This window comes from Staurois parvus, unplaced genomic scaffold (assembly GCF_062004578.1).
Source record: "Staurois parvus isolate SC_StPar_1 unplaced genomic scaffold, SC_StPar_1.0 ptg000168l, whole genome shotgun sequence".
Lineage (NCBI taxonomy): Eukaryota > Metazoa > Chordata > Amphibia > Anura > Ranidae > Staurois > Staurois parvus.
This window is the reverse complement of record NW_028317964.1, coordinates 5612972-5630022: the sequence shown is the minus strand read 5'-3', so window position 1 is coordinate 5630022 and position 17051 is coordinate 5612972. Positions and strand designations below refer to the sequence as shown.

Genomic DNA, 17051 nt, shown 5'->3' with positions numbered 1-17051 from the left:
TTTCAGATTCTTTATATTACTGAAAAGTGTACTTTGAGGGATAAGTGCACATTCTCTACATTTTTGTGGCCAATTGACTATGTGTTGACTATGTGTATCATTGTAGTGCTCTGCGAGATGTGGCATTGGAATCCAAAGAAGAACGTTGGCTTGTCAGAAGATAACAGCCAAGGGACAATTAGTCATTGTCAACGGATCTCTATGCCATGGACTCCCTATTCCAGCCCTTGTTAGAACGTGCCGTGTTGCTGTGTGCCACAGTAAGTAGATTTCATATTCTGGAACCAAATGGCTTTTACTACTTTGACTACTGTGAATTATTTAAAGGGCCAGTCCACCCAAAAAAGTGATAATGCAGTTATTCGAGGGCTTTACTGGTGGGATTTCTTGGCTTGAGGTTCTGGACCTGCGTTCCTGCTGTTGTCATTAAGAGGGATTCCCATTTTCCTTACTGGCTTTTTAAATGTATTTCATAATGAGTAGAATACAACTGGATGCACACAAAGTTGACCAGGAGCACCCCAAATTCCCTGAAGGGGATGAAGAGTTATGGTAAGGTGATATCAGTGTTTAATTAGTACAGTCTTATAAGAAGCTAGGGGCTAATAAATCTTTCAAAGTGTTAAAAAAACATATTTATCTGATTTTTTTTAAATTGTATTGCCTTTATATCATAGTGACTGGATAATCTTGTATAATAACTAGCATGCTTTAAGTTTATGCTTTTTGTTGGCAAATTGGGAAAACTGACATCCTGAATTAATTAGGATGAAAATATTCAGTAGGAAAAATATAATGGTGCTTAGCAACATTGAAATTCAGACTCTAAACTTTGTGTGTCATTGCTCTGCAACCCAAGTGTTAGTTTTGGTGTCTCAATAGGTAACACAGTTACTCCACTGTAGACTTCTTGTGGTGTACATTCATTGTATTGAGGGAAAGATAGACAACCCTGCCAAAGTTATTAGTTACATGTATAACCTCACTTACTTTTAACTGAACTAAGATAAATACCCTAAATCATTGTCAAGTGAAATAGCAGCTTAAAAAAAGCAAATCACAAAAGCGTCCATATAAACACATTCATCCACTGCAGCATCCACTATGCAGGCTAAGCAGACACCATATGGCAGATTCAGTTGAATATTTTATAAGGTGCCTAATGGCTTAGTGCTGTAAAGAGCTATAAATATGGCACACGGTGGCCTGGGGGTCTTTGAAAACACTAAAACTAGCTACAGGTGCAATGAAATGTGGTTTTAATGATTTGAGTATGAAAAGAATGTGCAAATGAAAGCGTCATAAGTTTGTGCTTTTGATGTGAAAAGTTGACAAATTAACTATGCTCAAATCCTGGGCTTGACTGGGGAATGATTATTATGCGTTCATATGAATGTATAGTTATAAAAAAGTTCTAAGAGCTCCTGCATAATGAGAGACTTTCTTTTCTTGGGCTTTATTTCAGATTAAAATGCCAACCGTCTGAGATTGTAGCACATTTAAAAACCCAATGGAGTTCCAGGAATGTTCTTGGCATGAGGTTAATAAAAGTGCTATGTATCTTAGTTGATATAATTAATTGCAGAAAGCTGAAGGCAAGGAATTGGCTTTGAAATGTGTGGTACATGGTGCAAAGTGATTTTCAAAAACTGGCAAACTTGTTTCAGTTCTCGTGGAAGGTGAACTTATGGGCAAAATCCATGTTATCCATCTTTGTAAAAGACTGGCTTATCTTAAAAGGCTTGGATGGAGGCATACATAATGTATATGTTATATGTGCTGATTCCCTTATGTTTATCCTTTGAAGGTACGCTTATAGCTCCAGAAAGCTGGTGGCATCAGAACAATAACCATCATTTAACTTGGTAGACCAAAGGAAACTTTTCCACTATGGGCTCCATCCCAAAGCTACCACCAGTGACAAGAGACAGTTCCCTGTAGTTGTCAGCCACTAGTACAGTCTCTGTAACAGCTCCAAAGAAGAGGTTGTAGCAGCTCACCATATGAAAAGCCTCAAAAGCATGTATTAGTCCATACAAAGGACAGATCATTCTATCCAAGGTACCGACACCTTAACGCTTTTCACTCTGCAGGGATCCCTATGGGTAAGCTCCCTGCTGAATGAAACACATTAAATTGTTTGTACCTTGAATAGATTGATCTGTTCTTTCTATGGATTAATATATGCTTTTGAGGCTTTGGAACTGTTACAGAGATCATCAATTCACTTAAATGTTGTTACTTTATTCATATTTCCATTACACAGCAATTTATATATATTATGCCACTTAAATAGTTTCTCGCTATCTGCAGGTGGATACATTAAGACCATAAAAGATCAACACACAGGAAACCCTATTAGTCTCTTAGCAGTGCTGTAGTAATTAATTATGCCAGAACAAGTCAGAAAAAGCTTGTAAATTTCCTGCTATTCCCCACCTATAAGATATATGCAGCATAGATTAGCTGAAGGGCATGTAGAGTAATGGAAGCATTTGCTATCTCTCATTTTTCCACATTTAATTTCCTGCACTTGTATGACTGGTTGAGCTCACTGAACACGTTCCTCCAAAGTTTACAGAAACAGGCCTGTCCATATGGCAGCTGAAGGACAAAACACGGGAGAACATTAGCTCATGCTGCCCCTAGCAATTTCACTTTACCCCACAAGAGGAATTATTGTAATACTGAGGGCTGTTTTTGCCACAGGGATCTTTTTAGGAAGCACATTTCACTATGTGTGCAGCTTAATGCTGTTCTGCATAGACCGTTTTTTTGTACAAAGAATAGCATTTATTGATATCCCGAGCATAAAGATACCCATAGTTAACATAGGATGATTGTCATCTGATTGGAAAGATAAACAATGATCAGAAAATGTATGAAATACCACAGACCTAAACAAAAATGGGTAAAGACTGTTTGTCAGGGTTAAATCAATTGACTGGGCTAAAATTTCCAGCTGGTAGTTTATTGTTCCTGCAAGCTTAACATATTGTTGCGCTATCCTCATAGGGGCCACTGGTAACAGCTGGGTTTTCCCTAACAGTACAGAGGCTGCCAGTCATCCACACACCAGTCAATCACCCCAGCTCCAATAACTCAGTCCAGGGGATGTCTTTTTTTGGTAATTTGTTACTTGAAAATGTGAGTTAAGGACCTTAGATTGTAAGCTCTTTGAGGGTTAGGGACTGATGTGAATGTACAATATATATATATATATATATATATATATATATATATATATATATATATATATATGTAAAGCACTGTGTAAATTGACGGCACTATATAAGTACCTGTAAAAAATGAATAATAAATAAGAACTTTAACAGTAGGGGGAATCGGGGCATGGGATACTCCAAAATTATCAGAACTTGATAGTTAGAGGACAATCTTCTTGAGCAATAGTGGGTGTTGAATTGTCTAAGGCCCCACAGCTGAAGACCATGGGGTGAGTCTTTATGGCATCTGGTTACCTTGTGCTGACGCACAACTGCTGGTACCCAGTGCAGTTTCCAGAACACTACATAGTCACAGGGATCAGTATAGGGTCTTCACTCACAAGTCTCTAGGATACCTGTCATCATCCAGTTTCCTTCAAACATGGCACAGTGAGTGAGGTGGCACCTCTCCAGACCAGATCCCTTGTGGCAAGGTTCTGCAATCAGCTGCTAGCAAAGTTTATCAAGGCCCCCAACCCTGACACTGCTGAAGCCTTTAGAACAGCTGTACAGTCTATAAGGAGCCTGAGGGCAGCAGCCTATATTGCTCTAGAATCCTCCTGGGGAGAAGGAACCCAGCACTCCAGTGTTAGACTACCATCATTCCATCCCCCTTTTGGACACTCCTTTCTAGAGATTGGCTGAAACTTAATATTATTCAGTCTAGTTATTTTGAATCTCCCACCCTAAGCTCTAAGCATGGGGAAGCAATCAAACTCTCAGCCTGTGAAACCCTGAACAGATCAGAATAAACAATTACTAATCTCTTGATTTACAGAAGGAGCCAAAAGCTAAATTTACCTATCATCCTTTGTTAGGAAAGTACTACAATATGATATTCTGGAGCATGTCTATATACTTATTGATGAGAGAAATAATTGCAAATATCTTACCTTCATGAAATGCTCACGACTACTCTTTGCTTCCATATTGATAGGCTGTACAAGTTATAGAAGTTGCCCATACAAGAGAATGATGGTCTTTCTTCAGTGTTATTAAAGCGGAGTCCGTGGGGAAATCCAAGGTTACTCTCGCAGGGGGACTCTCCTCACACTGCAAGGGATAAATCCTTCTCTTTGTATAGGGAAGCATTAAAAAGTATTTTATTTACCTTATCCCTAGCTCCCCTGCTCTTTTCTTCTATACAACACTCCCAAGTTATGGACAAGCCGTCAGTATCTTTACTTACAATGCAGGACTGCTGGTGCTGCATTGTATGTGATGAAGTTGGGGTGCAAGCGACCAGAGGAGCCAGTCGTACAGCTGGGAGGAAGGCTGTGGGAGTAAGGAATAAGTTAAGTAAAACTGCTTTTTATCTTACCCCTAGACAAAAACGAGCATTTATCCCTTGCAGTGTGGTTTGTAAATTTAAATTTTTCCTGGAGTTCAGCTTTAAGCCATTGACTTGCACAACAGACTCCTCTATTGTTATATGTAACCTAGGTTTTATTGCTTAATTTTTTATATCTGTCCCATATCCCATTGGCTGGGTTATACAATATAAAGGTTCTAAACATGTAAATGAATGGTGTGTGAAAATTCACAAACCAGTAATAAGAATATGGCTGTAATATCTCAAAAATATGTGGTGGTCAGCTTAGTAAACATGTAGAGTCTCAAAAGAGCCCCTAACATGGTCAAATTCCATACAATAGTTTTGTTTTTGTAAATTTGCCGATATTATTTATTAGGAAAGTATTAATAGGACAGTAAAATAAAGTGCTCTACCACTATTTTGGACAAAAGGGTGCTTTTTTAGAATGCTGTTTTTGGAGGAGTTCTGTATTCCAGCTCCTTCCCTGTGACAAAATGAAAAAGGAGAAATTTTACTTTAGGAGAGTTTTTTTCCCTTGCATCATTACATTGTGATTCACTTACCAGTAGGTATAAATAATGTATTAGGGTAATGTAATATTAGTATAAGAACTAGTTGGATTTGCAAGGGCAGAAATTAGGCACAGCTCTTTCCTGTCTTGGCACAGCAGCCAGGTTCACAGGAAGTGTCAGTGACATCATAGTTGATGTTATGGCACCTCCTACACTGCAATGGACTACTACTATGGTACAGTGCAAGTAAGCAGAAACCCAGGAGCTGATTGAACCATGGCAGTTGCTGAAAGCAAGGCATTACAGGACTAAAGCGCACCAGAGTTTGTAAACTTAATTTTCCACCCACTGTGCTCCAGACCTGAATTGGCTGTGTGCCAAATGTTAGCCATCAAAGCTCTAAATGACTGCCAATTAAAATGTTTTATTACTAAAGGATTTTACATACCAATAGAATTATTTTCATTGGTTTGTCAATTCTCCAATAACATTCATTTATCCTGGTCATATTGGGCTCAAGCCTTTACACCATTGGCAGAAAACACACAAAACTAAAGTAGAATTTGTGATAAAAACCAAGTCCTTTTTAATAAAATATTAGGTTTAAAGTGGATTGGATAATTAAAGTGTAATGTGGATGTGACTGTGGACTTTACATTTTTAGATGTGTTTACACTCCATTGTAGCTTTTGAGCTGCTTTGGGATTATACATTATTATTTACACCATGATTTACTTGACTTGCTTTGCTGACCTACCTATAGACATTATTTATCTGTAGGCTTTTGTGTCAGTATTTTAAGAAATGACTTTTCATTATGTATAGGTGTTGATATTTTGTTCATCACATTGACCACTGTAAAATATGCAGTTTTAGAAAGTGATATTTATTTGCTGCAAATTCATTTTTGTCTTTCTTTGTTTTTTAAAGAAAATAAACAGCATCTGTCAAAACAAGAGGATGGGTACGGCCCACCAGAAATTCTCAGCATCCATCGAGTTTACATTCAGACCAGACAAGAAAAGCGCATTAATTTTACAATTGGAAGTAGAGCATATTTACTTCCTAGGACATCCGTTGTGATAAAGTGCCCTGTGCGCCGTTTCCAAAAATCTCTTATTAAATGGGAAAAAGATGGACAACCTATCAGAAATACCAAAAAACTTGGAGTCACAAAATCAGGATCACTGAAGATTCATAACTTGGATGTGCAGCATATAGGCGTGTACAAGTGCATTGCACACACTGCTTATGACACCTTTGTTCTCAAGCTAATTGGCACTGATAATAGACTTCTTGAGCCACCAAATTTTGAAAAAGATGCTAATGAAGCAAATAATTTGGGGGCTAAATGGCATAAAATGAGCAAAATTTGGAAATCATGGAATAAAAATAGTAATTTGCACCATGAAGGCAGCCAAGCCCAAGATGTCAAGGTACTACGAAGTCTTGAAACTCTAGTGACAAACTCTGCTGAGGTGTATGGTTCCCAAGAGTTTAAAGACAAGAGATTGGAGGCTGCAGTCTTACAAGGTGCTTACAGTATGGACACTGTTCAGTTTGAGGCTTTGGTTAGAAACATGAGCGAACTCATCGAAGCTGGAGAAATCAGTGATGAATTTGCAAGTCAGATTATATCTCATGTAGTGAATGAGCTATCTAAACCACAACCACCTCTGGAAAAATGGAAGGCTCCCAGTGAAGATAATGTGTCAGACCATAAATTGGTTGCCAAAGAACCAAATGCTGTAGGACATTTTGGTGACAAAGTCATAGAAAAGAATCATATAAACAGATTACTGATCATTCGCAAACAAAAGAGTGGAAATATATTGTCATCCAACAAGACTTTAAACTTGATAATTGGAAGTAATGCATTCATTACTAACATCACGCAGCTCATAAAAATATATTGTGATGTTGACGTTGAATCTGCTACAAAATTTAGTTGGAGTAAAAATGGAGACACTTTGAAGTTCTCTGACAGGTAAACAACTTGCGCAAATAAGTACACTGTTGTTTTGTTTGTCTTCATTTGCTTGTAATATTATGTATTACTTAATGAAGAATTTAAGCTAGAACTAACGGCAAATCTTTTTTTTTCTTTTTTCATTAAGGATAGAGGATCAGGGAGGGTTATAATCCTTGTCAATGTTTTTGCCATCTGTGTCCCATTGGGGGGATTCCCAACACTTCCTGTCCCATATCCAAAATAGGAAGTGTGAGGAAATCCCTCCATAGTTGCCACCAGGCTCAGCAGAACTAGTGTCACCATTGGAAACCATTCCCTTTTCCAGTGACAACCCAAAATGTGGTAGTTTCTTTCACTTTCACTCTCGGTGATCATGGTAAATAGGACAAATGGAGAAGATAAATCCCCCTAAATGGGAAAAAATGGCAATAAAATCTTGACAGGTGTTCCAATCCCTCCACACCGTGTCCAAAACTGAAAAACAACATTCTGCCTTATTTATACTTTAGGATGGTTTAATTAACATAACGGGAGTTGTTTACTAAAACTGCATGGTGCAAAATCTGGTGCAGCTCTGCATAGAAACCAATCAATTTCCAGGTTTTTATTGCCAAAGCTTGATTGAACAACCTGAAGTTAGAAGCTGATTGGCTACCATGCACAGCTGCACCAGATTCTGATACAAGGTTTAGTAAGGCTACGTTCACACTAGCCTTGTGTGCAGGCGGCAGAGAGGCGTTTGGGAAGCGTTTTTACCGCCAATTCTGCACATTACAGCACATGGTGCTGTTCTAACGGGAGCGTTTGCGTCGCGTTGCGTTGCGTCGCGTCGCGGCAAAACGGACACCTCTGGACGAGTCAGGAGGCTTTGAAGCCTCCTATTCTCGTCTATGGTGCCGCTCCGCAAACGCCCGGCCGGCGTTTGCGGTGCGGTTGCGACGCGGTTGCGGGGCGTTTGCGGAGCGGTAACACCACTCAAACTGCATTATAGGCGTTTGTGGGGTGTTATTAACGCTCGGCAAACGCCTAGCAACCGCCGCTAAACCGCGCATGCGGCGTTTGCGGAGCGTTTGCCGAGCGTTAAAAAACGCTCCGCAAACGCCGGACCAACGCTTGCCAAACGCTATAGGGGCGTTTGGCAAGCGTTGGCAAAACAGCCTAGTGTGAACGAGCCCTTAATCTCCTCCTATGTTTCTTTAAAGTACATCTAAATTCAAGAACAAATATTTTTACTCTTCCCACCGAGCATACACATAAATGCAGCCTGTTGTCAAGTGAGCCTTAACTCTGAGAGGCCATGCATACCAAAATATAAAACAACGCTGTGCCAAAAGCGTGCGCCGTGCATGCTCCTGGCACAGTTACTAGCGGGAAACCGAAAGCTACCAATCTCTACTTATGATTGAGAGCTTTCTGACCATGTAACCGCTGTCAAAGCTGATCACGACGATCACATGACCGAAGTGTCATCCACCTCCTGGCATCTGAAACCTCTCAAAGGGCTGGGAGGCACTGGCAGGAAGGGGTTAATATAATACAGTTTAAAGTGGCAGATGCAGAGCACAACATTTATAAATTGCATCTACATTTATACTTTCCCTATCATTCATTTGGGAAAGCAAAAGCAGTACCAAAAAAAGGGAAAATTGGCAGAAGGCAGGATCCTGTTGAAGGTGGTCCTAAGATTCTTTGCTGCCCATTTGATATGAACTCACCCCTTCTTTGTTTGCAGACTTCTAACTGATATAGTCCAGTCCAATAACATCAGTACACATTGCAGGTCGTTGGGCCTACTACTGCATTCTGGTTTTAATTTTCGCGAAATAATAATATAACAAAGAATATGACCCCATAAAATAATAACATAACTTACCTAGAGCAGAATCTTCTCTAAATAACTGACTATCAATGAATCAAACATATAAAGCTATACAGAAAGATAAATAGAAATATTATCTGTGAAGTATATAGTGATCAAACTGCCAAACCACCACCGCCACCACCATGCTTAAATTGACAACATCCCCTAATACATTAGCAGCATTTCATTGTAGTGCTGCAGGAAGGAAGGATTTTGAGCCATGGATTTGTTACTATATAAATCTTCAATACAAGTCTACATTCTATTCCAGCACACATAATACACAATGCACATATCAGCAGCAGAAAAAGTACAATTAGACATGAATGCCTCAGTGAAATATTGCTTTAGTAAACGTCATATGGATAGAATTTCTGTGAGAAATGAATGACTGGAGCAAAGAAATAAAGTTTTATTATAAGAACTTAGACTAAAAGGAAACACAACACAAAACACAAGGCTGAGCAAAATAAGCAATATAAAAATGTTACAACTTTCTCCTGTGGTCAGAGTTGTAATCCGCACCCAGTGACTATTTTCTGACTGTTATCCTTCTGTTGGTTGCATATTACTGCTCAGATTTAAGGTGCCGACAGACTTTTGCTTATGGTCATAGAATGTTTGTAGTTTTGGCAGGATTGGAAGATGATTCAGATGTTTGTTTGGCATTTGCGGAAATGGCTGTCAGTCAGGTTGGTTTTTGTCAACCGCTAATATATTGTTAGTCCATAACTGCAACACAAATTCAGGTGCAGTTAATAGAAGATTCCATTTTTTTTCTGGCATAATTAACAGAAGAGTGCATATTTACAGCGGTAAAATTAGTATTGAACACATCACCATTTTTTCAGTAAATATATTTCTAAAGGTGTTATTGATTTGATATTTTCGCCAAATGTCAGCTGAAATCTATCATTAAATAGAAAGCAATCCTGCCCCTTGTCAGTGTCAATTAATATCAGCTGGTTCAGTGTCAACTGATGGCCTATAAAATGTTATCTCATTACAAGAAACATCTCATGATGGGTAAAAGCAAAGCGCTATCTCAAGACCTTTGCAACTTTATTGTTGCAAACCATACTGATGGCATTGGTTACAGAAGAATTTCTAAACTTTTGAATGTTTCATTGAGCACTGTTGGGGCCATTATCTGGAGGTGGAAAGAACATAATTTCACCTTAAACCAGCCACAACCAGGTGATCCTCACCAGATTTCTGACAGAGGAGTGAAAAGAGAGACCTGGAATTGGCAGGTACAATTGTTTTAAAGAAAACAATAAGTAATGCACTCAACCACCATGGCCTGTATGCACGGTCACCATGCAAGACTCCATTGCTGAAGAAAAAGCATGTTGAAGCTCGTTTAAAGTTTGCTACACAACATTTAGACAAGCCTGTGCAATACTGGGAGAATATAGTCTGGTCAGATGAGATCAAAATTGAACTCTTTGGATGCCACAATACACACCATGTTTGGAGGTCAAATGGCACTGCACATCACCCCAAAAACATCATACCAACAGTGAAGTTTTGAGGTTTGAACATCATGGTGTGGGGCTGTTTTTCAGCATACGGTAAACTTCTTTTCATTGAAGGAAGGATGAATGCAAAAATGTACCAAGACATTCTTGAAAAAATCTGCTGCCCTCTACCAGGAGGATGAAGATGAGACGAAGGCAGACATTTCAGCAAGACAATGATCCCAAACACAAAGCCAAGGAAACTCTTAATTGGTTTCAGAAAAAGAAAATAAAGCTGCTAGAATGGCCCAGTCAATCACCTGACTTGAATCAAATAGAAAATCTACAGAAAGAACTAAAGATCAGAGTTCACAGAAGAGGCCCACAGAACCTTCAAGATTTGAAGACTGTGTGGAAGAATGGGCCAAAATCACACTTGAGCAATGCATGCGACTAGTTTCTCCATACAGGAGGCATCTTGAAGCGGTCATTACTAGAGATGAGCGAATCGAACTTGGCGAAGTGGAATTCGTTACGAATATTAGGAAAAATTTGATTCGCGCCGAATCCAAAAATTAGCAAACTTCGGATGCACGAATCGAATTTTCCCCGATCGGCCGATTTTCATCCCTTCTAAAGCCGGCAAAAAGTGTCCCTGCAGAGAGCTCCGCTATTTCTGACAGTTCTCTGACAGTTCCTTCACATTTACAGCGGTTGAAACATTGTATCTATTTGTTTCCATTTAGGATACAGATGTTTTTATTCGGAAACAAATAGATACAATGTTTCAACCGCTGTAAATGTGAAGGAACTGTCAGAGAACTGTCAGAAATAGCGGAGCTCTCTGCAGATACACTTTTTGCTGGAATGGAATTCTTCTTATTTTCATCCTACTTCTTCTTCTTCTTCTTCTTCTTCATCCTCTTCTTCTTCTTCTTCTTCTTCTTCTTCTTCTTCTTCATCCTCATCCTCTTCTTCTTCTTCCTCATCCTCATCCTCTTCTTCTTCATCCTCATCCTCTTCTTCTTCTTCTTCTTCATGCTCATCTTCTTCTTCTTCATCCTCATCCTCTTCTTCTTCTTCTTCTTCTTCTTCTTCTTCTTCATCCTCATCCTCTTCTTCTTCTTCTTCTTCTTCCTCCTCCTCATCCTCATCCTCATCCTCATCCTCTTCTTCTTCTTCTTCTTCTTCTTCTTCATCCTCATCCTCTTCTTCTTCTTCTTCTTCTTCATCATCATCCTCATCCTCTTCTTCTTCTTCTTCTTCTTCTTCTTCATCCTCATCTTTTTCTTCTTCATCCTCATCCTCTTCTTCTTCTTCATCCTCATCCTCTTCTTCTTCTTCTTCCTCATCCTCATCCTCTTCTTCTTCTTCATCCTCATCCTCATCCTCTTCTTCTTCATCATCCTCTTCTTCTTCTTCTTCTTCATCCTCATCCTCTTCTTCTTCTTCTTCTTCTTCTTCTTCTTCTTCTTCATCCTCATCCTCTTCTTCTTCTTCATCCTCATCCTCTTCTTCTTCTTCTTCTTCATCCTCATCCTCTTCTTCTTCATCATCCTCATCCTCTTCTTCTTCTTCTTCTTCCTCATCCTCATCCTCTTCTTCATCATCCTCATCCTCTTCTTCTTCATCATCCTCATCTTCTTCTTCTTCTTCTTCATCCTCATCCTCTTCTTCTTCTTCATCCTCATCCTCTTCTTCTTCTTCTTCATCATCATCCTCATCCTCTTCTTCTTCTTCTTCATCCTCATCTTCTTCTTCTTCTTCTTCATCCTCATCTTCTTCTTCTTCATCCTCATCCTCTTCTTCTTCTTCATCCTCATCCTCTTCTTCTTCTTCTTCTTCATCCTCATCCTCATCCTCTTCTTCTTCATCATCCTCATCTTCTTCTTCTTCTTCATCCTCATCCTCTTCTTCTTCTTCTTCTTCTTCTTCTTCATCCTCATCCTCTTCTTCTTCTTCTTCTTCTTCTTCATCCTCATCCTCTTCTACTTCTTCTTCTTCCTCATCCTCTTCTTCTTCTTCTTCTTCTTCTTCTTCTTCTTCATCCTCATCCTCTTCTTCTTCTTCCTCATCCTCATCCTCTTCTTCTTCTTCTTCATCCTCATCCTCTTCTTCTTCATCCTCATCTTCTTCTTCTTCATCCTCATCCTCTTCTTCTTCATCATCCTCAACCTCATCCTCTTCTTCTTCTTCTTCTTCATCCTCATCCTCTTCTTCTTCATCATCCTCATCCTCTTCTTCTTCTTCTTCTTCTTCATCCTCATCTTCTTCTTCTTCTTCTTCTTCTTCATCCTCTTCTTCTTCTTCTTCTTCCTCATCCTCATCCTCTTCTTCTTCTTCTTCTTCATCCTCATCTTCTTCTTCTTCTTCTTAATCCTCATCCTCTTCTTCTTCTTCTTCTTCTTCATCCTCATCCTCATCCTCTTCTTCTTCTTCTTCCTCATCCTCATCCTCTTCTTCTTCTTCTTCTTCCTCATCCTCATCCTCATCCTCTTCTTCTTCTTCTTCTTCTTCATCCTCATCTTCTTCTTCTTCTTCATCCTCTTCTTCTTCATCCTCATCCTCTTCTTCTTCAATTGAAGCTGCTTCTGCTCCGCCACTCTGCCATTGGACTCTTGATAGTCGTCTCCCCACACTGCTGCTGGGGGGACTTTTTAACATAGGCCTCTGTATGGCCTTCAATTTAAGCTGCTTACGCTTCGCCACTCTGCCATGGGCCCCTGTACCGCCTCCTCATGCTGCTGCCAGGTCCAGAGTGTGTCATGGGTCCCTGTACGGCCTCCCATTGCTGCTGTCTCCATCGCCACACTCTGCCATGTGCCACTTTCAGGTCTCCTCACACTGCTGGTGGGTTCCATTTTGTCATAGGGTGCTGTATGGCCTCCCATTGCTGCTGCCTCCACCGCCACACTGTGGCTCCACACTCTGGTTTTGGCCCCGTGACTGCCCAAATGAGTGAAGTGTGCGGTGATTCTAAGATCGACGGCACTCATCTGCATGTCATACTGACTGACAGTATTATTTCTCTTCCAGACTCCAAGGGCATTTAAATTAAAGGTACAGTGTTCTGCACTAATATAAAGGCTCTCTGAAGCCTAGAAACCCTTTTAATAAGTTAAATTCGCAGCGAATAAATTTGCATCAAATCAAATTTATTCCGCAAATTCGGCGAATCAGCTGAATCGAATTTTTGAATAATTCGCTCATCTCTAGTCATTACCAACAAAGGATTTTGTACGAAGTATTAAATACATTTCAGTTAGCTTGTTCAATACTCTTTCCCTGTGTCATTCCCTTTTATTACACATTAATTTTTGAACGTATTTGTTTTTGTTTCTTTGTATGTATGGATTGCATGGGTTGTTACTGACGTGGTGAAAATTTAATGTCAATAGCACCTTTAGAAATATATTTACTGAGAAAAATGGTGATGTGTTCAATAGTAATTTTACCCTCTATATATGGAATCAGGGCATAATAAACATTTGAAATGTATGTGTAGCATACTGCAAGAGAGCCATATGCCTCATTCATATTAATGCATTGTAGGTATATGCATGTTCCCATACATATTAATGCAACAGATGATATTTGCAATGGTGCTCTGAGATGCCATTCATTATGCATGGCCTTGCAGTGCCATTTATTCTGAAAGACACCCCAATGCACCTAGGCCACTGAGGTGCATGCCAGCCCATCCATTTTGAATTGAATGCCTAAAGCAGCACATGTTAATGTGCAAAAAAAAAATGCGTGGGTCAGTGGCTAGGTGTGAATCTGGCATTGTCTGAATCAGTAAAATGAGCTTCAAATATCACAAATAGAAGAAAGGCCATCATGTACCCCATGTGCAACATAAATATTCACAAGATAATCAGACAAGTACCATATCAGTGATTATTTTGGGAGAAGGGCATTGGTGTCACTAATGATCAATCACCATGGAATATTCTATCTGTTTTCCTGTTCATTTCTAGGCAAACAAATAATGGTAACTAGAGATGAGCGAATCGAATCAGGCGAACCGGAATTCGAGTCGAATTTCAGGAAATATTCGATTCGCGTCGAATCCGAAATTTTGCCTACTTCGGGTGCGCGAATCGAATATTTCCCGATCAGCCGGCAAAAGTGTCCCTGTAGTGAGCTCCGCTATTTCTGACAGTTCTCTGACAGAAGGAACACATGTTTAGCGGTTGAAACATTGTATCTATTAGTTTCCATTTAGGATACAGATGTTTCAACCGCTGTACATGTGAAGAAGCTGTCAGAGAACTGTCAGAAATAGAGGAACTCTGCACATACACTTTTTGCTGGCTTGGAATTATTCTTATTTTCATCCTACTTCTTCTTCTTCTTCTTCTTCTTCTTCTTCATCCTCATCCTCATCCTCTTCTTCTGAGAATGAGGATGAAGAAGAAGAAGAAGAAGTAGGATGAAAATAAGAATAATTCCAAGCCGGCAAAAAGTGTATGTGCAGAGTTCCTCTATTCTGCAGATACACTTAGAGGAGCTCTGCACATACACTTAGAGGAGCTCTGCACATACACTTTTTGCCGGCTTGGAATTAATCTTATTTTCATCCTACTTCTTCTTCTTCTTCATCCTCATCCTCATCCTCAGAAGAAGAAGAAGAGGATGAGGATGAAGAAGAAGAAGAAGTAGGATGAAAATAAGAATAATTCCAAGCCGGCAAAAAGTGTATGTGCAGAGTTCCTCTATTCTGCAGATACACTTAGAGGAGCTCTGCACATACACTTAGAGGAGCTCTGCACATACACTTTTTGCCGGCTTGGAATTAATCTTATTTTCATCCTACTTCTTCTTCTTCTTCTTCTTCATCCTCATCCTCAGAAGAGGAAGAAGAGGATGAGAATGAGGATGAAGAAGAAGAAGTAGGATGAAAATAAGAATAATTCCAAGCCGGCAAAAAGTGTATGTGCAGAGCTCCTCTAAGTGTATCTGCAGAGCTCCTCTAAGTGTATCTGCAGAATAGAGGAACTATGCACATACACTGTTTGCCGGAAACCGCTGTATGGAGGGAATGTCCCAGAACTGTCAGAAATAGTCTATTTCTGACAGTTCTGGGACATTCCTTCCATACAGCGGTTGAAACATTGTATCTATTTGTTTCCATAAATGGATCCTCATCCTCAGAAGAAGAAGAAGAGGATGAGAATGAGGATGAAGAAGAAGAAGTAGGATGAAAATAAGAATAATTCCAAGCCGGCAAAAAGTGTATCTGCAGCGCTCCTCTAAGTGTATCTGCAGAATGTCATTTATGGAAAAAAATAGATACAATGTTTCAACCGCTGTATGGAGTGAATGTCCCATAACTGTCAGAAATAGACTATTTATGACAGTTCTGGGACATTCCTTCCATACAGCGGTTGAAACATTGTATCTATTTGTTTCCATAAATGGATCCATTTATGGAAACAAATAGATACAATGTTTCAACCGCTGTATGGAGTGAGTGTCCCAGAACTGTTAGAAATAGTCTATTTCAGACAGTTCTATGACATTCCCTCCATACAGCGGTTGAAACCGCTGTATGGAGTGAATGTCCCAGAACTGTCAGAAATAGACTATTTATGACAGTTCTGGGACATTCACTCCATACAGCGGTTGAAACATTGTATCTATTTTTTTCCATAAATGACATTCTGCAAATACACTTAGAGGAGCGCTGCACATACACTTTTTGCCAGCTTGGAATTAATCTTATTTTCATCCTACTTCTTCTTCATCTTCTTCTTCTTCATCCTCATCCTCATAAGAAGAAGAAGAGGATGAGGATGAAGAAGAAGAAGAAGAAGAAGTAGGATGAAAATAAGAATAATTCCAAGCCGGCAAAAAGTGTATCTGCAGCGCTCCTCTAAGTGTATCTGCAGAATGTCATTTATGGAAAAAAATAGATACAATGTTTCAACCGCTGTATGGAGGGAATGTCATAGAACTGTCAGAAATAGACTATTTATGACAGTTCTGGGACATTCCTTCCATACAGCGGTTGAAACATTGTATCTATTTGTTTCCATAAATGATCCATTTATGGAAACAAATAGATACAATGTTTCAACCGCTGTATGGAGTGAGTGTCCCAGAACTGTTAGAAATAGTCTATTTCAGACAGTTCTATGACATTCCCTCCATACAGCGGTTGAAACCGCTGTATGGAGTGAATGTCCCAGAACTGTCAGAAATAGACTATTTATGACAGTTCTGGGACATTCACTCCATACAGCGGTTGAAACATTGTATCTATTTTTTTCCATAAATGACATTCTGCAAATACACTTAGAGGAGCGCTGCAGATACACTTTTTGCCAGCTTGGAATTAATCTTATTTTCATCCTACTTCTTCTTCTTCTTCTTCATCCTCATCCTCATAAGAAGAAGAAGAGGATGAGGATGAAGAAGAAGAAGAAGAAGAAGAAGTAGGATGAAAATAAGAATAATTCCAAGCCGGCAAAAAGTGTATCTGCAGCGCTCCTCTAAGTGTATCTGCAGAATGTCATTTATGGAAAAAAATAGATACAATGTTTCAACCGCTGTATGGAGTGAATGTCCCATAACTGTCAGAAATAGACTATTTATGACAGTTCTGGGACATTCCTTCCATACAGCGGTTGAAACATTGTATCTATTTGTTTCCATAAATGGATCCATTTATGGAAACAAATAGATACAATGTTTCAACCGCT

General features: G+C 39.4%; 1 protein-coding gene across 1 annotated transcript in view; it reads left to right on the top strand.

The window, feature by feature from the left end:
• Positions 1–17051, top strand: part of ADAMTSL3 (ADAMTS like 3) — a 670777-nt gene that overhangs the window by 578306 nt on the left and 75420 nt on the right. Inside the window, exons 20-21 of the mRNA XM_089676419.1 lie at positions 107–260; positions 5982–7038. Coding sequence (XP_089532545.1) covers positions 107–260; positions 5982–7038 — 1211 coding nt within the window. The remainder of the gene's footprint in view (positions 1–106; positions 261–5981; positions 7039–17051) is intronic.